General features: G+C 37.3%; 1 protein-coding gene across 2 annotated transcripts; it reads left to right on the forward strand.

Annotated features, from left to right (window-relative positions):
- The first annotated feature begins 4893 nt into the window (after positions 1-4893).
- Positions 4894-9402, forward strand: LOC104213250 (uncharacterized). Of its 2 annotated transcripts, none has more exons than XM_009762712.2 (4): positions 4894-5054; positions 7636-8158; positions 8229-8460; positions 8572-9402. In XM_009762712.2, the coding sequence occupies exons 2-4, from the start codon at positions 7688-7690 to the stop codon at positions 9042-9044; spliced, it is 1176 nt and encodes a 391-aa protein (XP_009761014.1). In that variant the 5' UTR covers positions 4894-5054; positions 7636-7687; the 3' UTR covers positions 9045-9402. The 2 variants fall into 2 exon arrangements, with proteins under 2 accessions (XP_009761014.1, XP_009761022.1); XM_009762720.2 differs by having other exon boundaries at positions 7645-8158.
- The last annotated feature ends 240 nt before the right edge of the window (positions 9403-9642 follow it).

Below are 9642 nucleotides of genomic sequence, written 5' to 3' on the forward strand. Positions count from 1 at the left end.
TCAACCGGGCGTTGACTTGTGAGTTAGAGGGCTCGGAATTGAATTTCGATGATTCGGTTAGTTTCTGGGGATGATTTAAGGCCTAGGAGCGCAATCGGAATTAATTTTGGAGGTCCGGTGAAGAAATTAGCTCATTTTGGCGAAGTTAATATTTTGGCGATTTCCGGTTGATAGGTGAAATTTTGATCCGACGGTCGGAATGGAATTCCGAGAATTTCTATAGCTTCGTTATGTTATTTTGGACTTGTGTGCAAAATTTGAAGTCAATCGGACGTGATTTGATAGGTTTCGGCATCGGAAATAGAAGTTGGAAATTCTAAAGTTCATAAAACTTGGATTGGAGGTTGATTCATGATTTTAGCGTTGTTTGATGTGATTTGAGGCCTCGAGCAAGTCCGTAATGTATTTTGGGACTAGTTGGTATTATTGGTCGGGGTCCCGGGGGCCTCGGGTGTGTTTTGGATGCCCAACGGGTCATTTTTGGAAGATTTTTGCCGTTTTAAGCATAAATGTAATGATCTAAAGGTTCATTTTTAGTTCTAGAGATCCAAATTTTATTTCGAGACTTTCAGAATTTAAATCATGAATTATAGGACCGATCTGGAAATTTTGGTTTAATTTCATCAAATCGCGATTGGGTTTTTGACGTGAAATGTGAGTTAATTGTTTAACGAGCGAAATGGGTATTGAACTGGGCAAACATGCTCTGAATTTAGTTTCGATTGAAGGGTTGTGTTCGTATTATTATTTTTGACTCATAGGAACAAGAATCGTCTAATTCCGAGTTCGTATGATGGAGATAGAGCCATTTTAGTAAAAAATGGTTGTGCTGCAAATTTTTTAAAAGCTGCTGTATTTTATACAGCAGTGAACAGTACCCGCGCGTGAACAGTAACCGCGCGTGAACAGTGAACAGTGACCTCACGAGCATGAACAGTGCCCCGCATGAATAGTACCGAAAATTTCTGGACAGATTTAATGTCCAGCAGTCCGAGTTTGGTCATTTTTTTTTTGACTTCCAAACTCGAATTTTGGGCGATTTTTAGCAAGAAATCTTGGAAAATCTTGAGGTAAGTCACTTGTGATTATTTCTACTCCATAATATTGAATTATCATCGAATAATCCGACTAGATTACATGTTTTTGAGGAGTAAATTGAAGATTTAGGCCTAGGGATTTGAAAATAAGATTTGAAGATTTGAGGGGTCATTTGAACTCCGATTTTGGTAAATTTTATATGTACGGACTCGTGGCGAGACGAGGAATCCGGTGATGTGACTTTCGTAATTTTTCGAGAAGTGGGCCCGGGGCTCGGGTTTTGCAAATTTCGTGAACTTCGATATTTTTCGAGTCTTTTCGATTGGGTTATATTCCCTCGGCCTATTGTAATGTATTCGTTGTGGTTTTTACTAGATTCGACGCGCGAAGAGGTAAATTCGAGAGGCAAGGGCATAGCGGAGTAGACATTGGACCGTCTTGAGGTGAGTAATGATTTTAAATGATGCACTGAGGGTTTGAAACCCCGGATTGCACAACATACTGCTATGTTGAGATGAGACACGCGTTGTATGACGAGCGCGGGGTCATTTACTATTGGGGATTGTGACTTGGTCCATCCCAGTTGATATTTTTACCGCGTAATTGATAAAGATTTATTGTTTTTCACTATGATTGGGCTTATTGCCATATTTGGGCTTCGTGCCAATTATCTGAAATCTTTTGTGAATTTACATCACTATTTTCCTCACGAATTGAAATATTATTTGAACTCAGTCCAATTGAATTATATTATTTTGTGAACTCAGCTACATTTATACTCAACTCGAGATTTAATGATATTTATAATGTTGTTGAGCTGAGCACTATTGTTTTACTGATGCCCAAGAGGCTTATGATTATTTTCTGGACTGATTGAGGCCGAGGGCCATACGTGAGGATATGTTGAGTGATGTGAGGAGGCTTTCAGGCCTCGAGTGTTATATGAGGAGGCTTTCAGGCCTCGTGTGTGATGTGTGAAGGCTTTCAGGCCTATTGATATTGCGCTTGGGCTGTAGGAGCCCCTCCGGAGTCTGTACACACCCCCAGTGAGCGCAGGGTACCCAGGTGAGTTGGGAGTGGGCCCGAGAGGCCGTTGCTTGTGTGTGGTGAGTTGGGAGTGAGCCCGAGGGGCTGATGTTGTGTGCTGGTGAGTTGGGAGTGAGCCCGAGGGGCTGATACTATACTGAGATTTACATATTGAGCCCGAGGGGCAAGCTTTTGATTTATCCTTACTGTGGAAATTATTTGTCTTTACTGTTTTAAAAGAAGAATTATCTGATACTCACTATTTTACTGTATAACTGATTTTACTGCTTGGGATAGCGCTATATTGTGCCGTTATGAGATTTCATGTTTTCAGTCGTTATTTATTTTTATTACTCACTGGGTCGGAGTACTCACATTACTCCCTGCACCATGTGTGCAGATACAGGCAGAGCTGAGTTCGCTCCTGAGCGCTGATTCTTTCCAGACCAGGCGGTGACTAGGAGTAACGAGGTAGCTGTTGACGTCCGCAGCCCCGTTTTCTCCCTTATCTTTGTTATTTATGTTAATTCCAGACTTTGTAAAATATTAGTAAACTCTGTAGTAGCTCATGACTTGTGACACCCCAATTTCGGGCTGAGTTGGGAGGGTTTTCCTTGTTCTATCACGTTTATTTCGCATTTAAGATTATATTGCCCATGATTTAGACTTATTCCTGCTAAGTAATTATAAAGAGATGTACTGTTTTGTTGATTGGCTGGCCTTGTCCTCACGAGAGGCGCCATCACAACCGGGTTGGGATTTTGGGTCGTGACAACCTACCACTTTACCACTTGACAAAACTTTAGCTGAGTTAGATGTCGTACCTACTTTATTTTTTCCTGTTGTTTGCTCCTCCTTTTTGTCATTATACCTTTGATGTAATTCTGGATGAATTATCCAGCATTCAACTTCATTATGCCCTTGCTTTCTACATGTCTTACAATATTTTGGCAAGTAATCATATTTAATCTTGATCCATTTAGACTCCTCCGGCCCATTCTCATCTTCTTTTTCCACAATCTTAATTTTTTGAGGGAGTTTTACAAGTAAATTCACTTCCACCTTAACTTTATCACAACTAGGTCTTGTGCCATTCTGGTTAGCCAAATCAACATAAAGTGGATTACCTACTGCCCTTGCAAGTGAAAAAATAAATTCCTTAGCAAAACAATTTGGTGGCAACTCTAGGAAGCTAATCCATGCAACTTATTTATATATAACTGGCTAATCCATGCAACTTATTTCACATTAAAAGGCTACAATTAAAAATACTCATTTAAAACTTATTTATATATAACTGGTAAATAATGTATCAACATGTAAATAAGGTAAAACTTCACTCTCCATGTCACATATAAGAGATCGTACTTTTTTCCATGTGTTCTTTTTAAATAAGCTTCGCAAATAACCTCAAGGAAAAACTTTAATAGATCTAGTGCATATATTAAATTATATTAATTAATTAAATGATAAATTAGTAAAATAATATATAATTAACTAATATAGTTAAGTAATAGAACCTTATATCAGTGTTTTGGTTCGTGCATAATACACAAATGGTAGTACATTTTTCCCATTTAAAATAAAGGAATTTTTACCTCCTATAGCAAAGGTTAACACCTTATTTATTTTAAATAAATATCATTTAAAAAAATTATATTCTATAGTTACCTTTTAAGATTTATAGCAAAATATTTAATTTTGGTTATCTCCTAGCCCTAAGACACTAAATACGCTAATCAGTTACACTTTTTTCTTTCTCTTTCTACTTTGATACATCCCATTCTCTTCCCTCATCCCATTAAAATTTCTGATGGTGGAAGGGAAACAATCTTTGCTTGAGTATCACGGAGTTCCAGTTTATCAATCTATGGATAGCTTGAAATCCAATAATGGCATATTTTGGGGTTCTGCAATATTGCTTCATATGTCATGAATGTATTCTCCTGGTTGCTTTGATTCACCGGGAAAATACCCAAGGCAATATGCTGTTTGAGATGGCTGGTGCCTGGTTTGAACACGTTAGCTACTGACGGATCTAAGAAGTACGATTTCGTCGTGCAAAATGACGGTAACGTTGTGACATTGAAGACGAAGATTGTGAAGATTACCGGAACTCTAATTGATGAACAGCCATTGGCTATTTTTATGGTTTGTTGAACTCTAATTCGCCGGAAATTAGGGTTTGTTCTTGAACACAGATGATGGAGTTTTGGGCTGAGCAACTTGATTTTCTATCAATATATTTCAATGTATTTTCATGTATTTCATTGTATTCATTGTCTTTTTTTTCATTGTAATTCAATGTATCTCGTTGTATTTCATGTATTTCTCACTGTCTTTTTTTCTCATTGTATTTCAATGTATCCCGGTATATTCTATGTATTTCATTGTATTCACTGTCTCGCTATATGTCATGAATGTATTCATAAGTTTTTTTTAATTAATATAATTTATGTATTCAGATGTATTATATAATTTCTCTGAAGATTGCTATGTTTTTGGGGTATTTTTCGATTGAGAATCTTTTTTATAACTGAATCTCATGTTTCACTCCATGAATACAGTCAAATACACTCGAATACAACAACTGATTAGTTGGACTTCCCTGATTCACGCCTATTTTTGCTACTATATTCATGAACATAACAGCTTAAATACATCAAATACATCTTATACCACATAAAAGGTATCCAAAATTCGTAATATAGCAAATGGTATCTATAAATAGCTAATTACTACTAAAAGATAGTGTGCACTATGAAAATTACTCTAAAATAAACCCCAAAAGATAACAAGTGGCTTTTTCCCCAAACACTTTCTTAAAATTGTACTTGTGTCCTATGGTCCTCACCTTAAACCCTTGAATTCCCTCTTCTTGTCCGTCTAAAACCCCAGACACTTCGCTTTTCTCTCATATAAAGTTTGCTTCTTTACTTCTACTTTACACATTTCAATTCTCCATTCGACCATTACCGTCTTCTTCTCAGGTAATTGAAGAGCCTTTTCTGTTTATTTCTCCTTTCGTTTTACTATTTTCCTGATTCGTTCTTCAATTTGCTTAGAATACATATGCCACTTGTTACACTCTAATTTTATGTATTACGTCTAATTCGAAGCTACATTCGCCCCAATTCTTGTTTTTTTTAGCTTTATATTTCTTTCTGTGTTTTGGGGATACCTATTGAAATAGATCATGTTGTTTTAATTTACTTTTTGTTGTATGTTTGGTTCCCATCTGTTATGCTGTTTATGCTAGATGCAGTTATCACTTTTTAGGGCAATGAAATGTGGAACAGGAATTGGTTTCTTGGGAGATAAATCAACAAATTTGAAAACCAGAAAAAAAAAAAGATATCATATTTGATAATGAGGGAGCAGGGAGGTTATATATAATTTTTATATGGAGTAACATAGTGAGGATTCATATAGCCAACCCCGACTTGTTTGAGGCCTATGTTGCACGGACTCTCCAAATTGCTGCCGCACCCATGTCGGATCCTCCAAGAATATATTACTTTTGGAGGATCCGACACGTGCCTGGAGACATTTTCGTAGAGTCCGAGCAACATAGTTTGAGGCTAAGGTGTAGTTGTTGTATTTGAAAAATAAGGGAGGATGCCTCTCTTCTTTTTTTGGTGTTCTGTTTCTGCAAAAAAACTATGAACATTGTTTGTCAATTAATATTCGGTGTATTTATTTTTCTTTGAATGCCGTTTGTGTAAAATGTTACCATCGGATGCATGACACTATGTCTAATGTTGTTTTAGTGTGACTTTTTAGTTGGTGAAAGCCTTTTATTTTTTTTCCAGAGCTTCTTGGGGTCTATCTTACCCTTAGTTGATTCTTGATTTAGTTATGGAAAAGGGAAGAAAAAGTAAAATCATAGAGACCTGTACCTAAATTAAGATATAAATTTGATACTCCTCTATTCTGGTTAGTGTTTTTGTTTTTAGAAGGCTCTAATGTGGTTAGTATATCGCATTCTTTCTGGTAAAAGAATTCAGTATTCTTTAGACCTCACCCAACCTCTCCGTCTGTACTTTTGAGCTATGTTGCTTGGATTCTTCAAATCTCTGCCGCACCCATGTCAATCCAACACGATTTGGGTATGGATGTAGGATCCACACCGGATTTGGTCAACTTACCTTGGATGCTTTGACTGCATATTTGACCAAGAAGTATAGATTGATTGGGTATTTGGTTTCATCTTTGGGTTTATATATATATATATAGAGAGGTATATATATAAAGTATGAGAACGCTTTGCTATTGCACAAGATATGTTATGAATAAAATCTTAGGTGTTTATAAAGAATTAAATTTTATTCGTTTTAGATCAATGACTTTATTTGATCGAAATATTTACTTAACATGTCGTAATATTTATATTCATTGGCCATATCCCAACATCTGTATCCATACTCGAATCCATGCCCCCAAATCATAAAAATTTTGTGATGACGAATCCGAATTTTAGATCCACACCCGAGTCCGAGCAACATAGCTTTTGAGTTCATAAAAAGATATTTCTTTTTTTTGAAAATGAAAAGACAATATATGTGACTCTACCCTCAAGGTATGGGCAAGGTCTGCGTACACACTACCCTCCCCAGACCCCGCTCATGGATTATACTGGGTTTGTTATTATCGTTGTTGTTGTAAAAGATAATATATGTGAGTTCATAAAAAGAAATGTTTAGCTCAAGTGGCAAAGGGTGGTGGATTTGTGTCTTAGGTCACAGGTTCAAGCCCCCACACCATGCAAAGCAAAGCCCGGTATTTAAGTGGAGAAGGGTAGAGGGGAGGGTCCATTATCCACCGAATTTCGAAGGCTGCGGTTGGTCCAAAGGATCGGCCTCAGACGGATTTCTCGGTCATCAAAAAAAAAAAAGAAATGTAAGGAACCCACCAAGCTCTTTGTTATTTCAAAGGTGGTTTTGCAAGGAAAGCAAGGACCTCATGTTTCTGCTATTTTGCTGTCAAATACTGTAAGGGAGGGATGCTACGTTATCAGCGAACCTCGTCCGCTTCTGTTTCTTTCTCGAAATTATTTTCCTTTTATCTAACCTCGCTGAGCATCCTCCTCCAAAGAACTTGCTTTCTTCACACACAGAATTTGTTATGAATGTAAATGAAGGCAAAAGCCTATTAATGGTGATTCAAGTTGAAACTTATTAAGTTGCGTCAAGCTATATGAGCAAATGTGTAAAAGTATTAGATGGGGTGAAAGGTATTGATCAAGATGTCTATTTTGTATGGTGGATATAATTGAGAATCCAAGTGTTAGAGAAACTTTCATCTCTTGAGAATGTTTGGCATGGTTGCTGGGGCCAAGCCTAACACTTCCTCAAGTGCAGCTAACTGGTGACATTTAAGGGCCTTGATGCTTTTCTATAAGTCTTGGCTTCTGCATAGGAGATTTTCTTGGATTTTGACTGTATATTTAGTTATAATTCATTATTGTTGATTGTTTCACACACATTTGGTTTATAATGGTTTTAATTTCAATTTAGTTGTGTAAAGCACTCGGCAGCTTAAAAAATTGATCTGATCCATTATTTCACATAGGACTTTCAGTTAATACATTTTGAAATTCATTCTGGAGATATATCCACCAAGCATGGATGATGTCGACATAGAATTGGATGAACTGGAATTAGTTGCTGCTGCTGCTGGCTATCACTATTATAATTGTATAACTAGGCAGCCTTCTCGTAGTTCAACTCCTAAAGGGTCTGGCTTCTTGAGCGAACTACTTAGTGCCAATGATGATGTGTGTCGGGAAATGTTAAGGATGGATAAACATGTTTTTCACAAGCTATGTAACATCCTTAGACAAAGAGGCATGCTACGTGACACACCTGGCGTTATGATAGAGGAGCAATTGGCAATATTCTTGAACATTGTTGGCCACAATGAACGTAACAGGGTAATACAAGAGCGTTATCAGCACTCTGGTGAAACAATAAGCAGGCATTTTAATAATGTTTTGAGGGCAATTAAGTCGTTATCCCGCGAGTTCCTTCAACTTCCTCCAGTCAGCACTCCTCTCCAGATCCTTGAAAGTAATAGATTCTACCCATATTTTGAGGTTAGCCTCTAATCCTCCTTCGTTCTTGTTCCGTTTTCATGGACTTATTGACCTGACTTTGTTATTTCAGGATTGCATTGGTGTGATCGATAGCATGAGAATCCCTGCTCATGTGCCAGCCAAGGATCAATCCCGTTTTCGTAATAAGAAGGGTATTCTGACACAAAATGTGTTGGCAGCTTGCACATTTGATCTACAATTTATATTTGTCTACCCTGGTTGGGAAGGCTCAGCTTCAGATTCACGGGTTTTGAGAGCAGTCCTAGATGATCCCGATCAGAACTTCCCTCCAATCCCTGAAGGTTGTTCATAATTATTAAGCAGAATAGTCTGCCTTTACTTTAATTCATTTTCTTTTTTAACACATACTTAAACAAGTGGTTGATATTTTGTGGACGAATTGTCTACTGCAGGGAAATATTATCTTGTTGATACAGGTTATGTTAATATGGATGGATTTATTGCTCCATTTCCAGGAATTCGATGTCATCTTCATGAATATCGGGGTGCTAATCTATTACCTAGAAGTGCAAAGGAGTTATATAACCACCGGCATGCATCACTCAGAAATGCCATTCAGAAATCTTTTGAGGTGCTGAAAACGAGATTTCCAATTCTCAAACTTGCCCCTCAATATGCTTTTAACACACAAAGGGACATTGTTATAGCTGCATGTGTTATTCACAATCACATTCGGCGTGAGGAAAGGAATGACTGGTTGTTTAAAGACATTGAAGGAACATCAGTAGAAGAGTTGCCTGATTTAGATGACCAGCCTGATCCACAATTGGCTTTTCAAATACAAGAACAAAGTGCCTCTGCTTTGAGAGATTCCATTACAGCAGCAATGTGGAATGACTTTATCAATAAATGGGACGCGTGGTGATTCATATTGCTTGGTTTTCAACTTAGTCTGAAGTTGACACCTTGGTTATCCTGTGAATAGCTTCATGTGTTCATGGAAAAAGATAGATTTGGTGCATGCCATGGTGAAAAGCATTAATATTTTTGTTTTGCCACAGTTAGTAGCCACACTAGCAATACATGATTCATCCTTCAATTGTGATAATGATCCTCTTTTCCTTCTTTTTTTGTGCCCGAATTCGGAGGTGTTATTTGCTTCTGCCATCAGTTATCTGTTGTTAATAGGGAGTAGTATCTTTCAGCATTTGTCAACCTGGATAATGGTGAAAACTTTTGCACTGTGTAATTAGTACCAGTTTTTATTATTGCCGTTCCACCTATTTTCCGTCTCTTATGATATTGATATTATCTTTCTGGTTGTTGCTGCTGGTGCGGATCTATTATCTTTGTTCGTCTTTTTGAGCCAATGGTCTCCCAGAAACCTCTCTACTCCTCCGGGTAGGGGTAAGGTCTGCATACACTTCACCCTCCCCAAACTCCATTTGTGGGATTTACTAGATTGTTGTTATTGTTGTTGATAATGGTGAAAACTTTACTTAATTTGCAAGTAAAGAAATTTC

This window comes from Nicotiana sylvestris, chromosome 5 (genome assembly GCF_000393655.2).
Source record: "Nicotiana sylvestris chromosome 5, ASM39365v2, whole genome shotgun sequence".
NCBI lineage: Eukaryota > Viridiplantae > Streptophyta > Magnoliopsida > Solanales > Solanaceae > Nicotiana > Nicotiana sylvestris.

Coding starts and splice junctions, on each gene's coding strand:
- LOC104213250 (XM_009762712.2), top strand. CDS start 7,688: ATGGATGATGTCGACATAGAATTGGATGAACTGGAATTAGTTGCTGCT. Junction 8,159..8,228: donor GATTCTACCCATATTTTGAG/GTTAGCCTCTAA, acceptor TTGTTATTTCAG/GATTGCATTGGTGTGATCGA. Junction 8,461..8,571: donor CTTCCCTCCAATCCCTGAAG/GTTGTTCATAAT, acceptor TGTCTACTGCAG/GGAAATATTATCTTGTTGAT.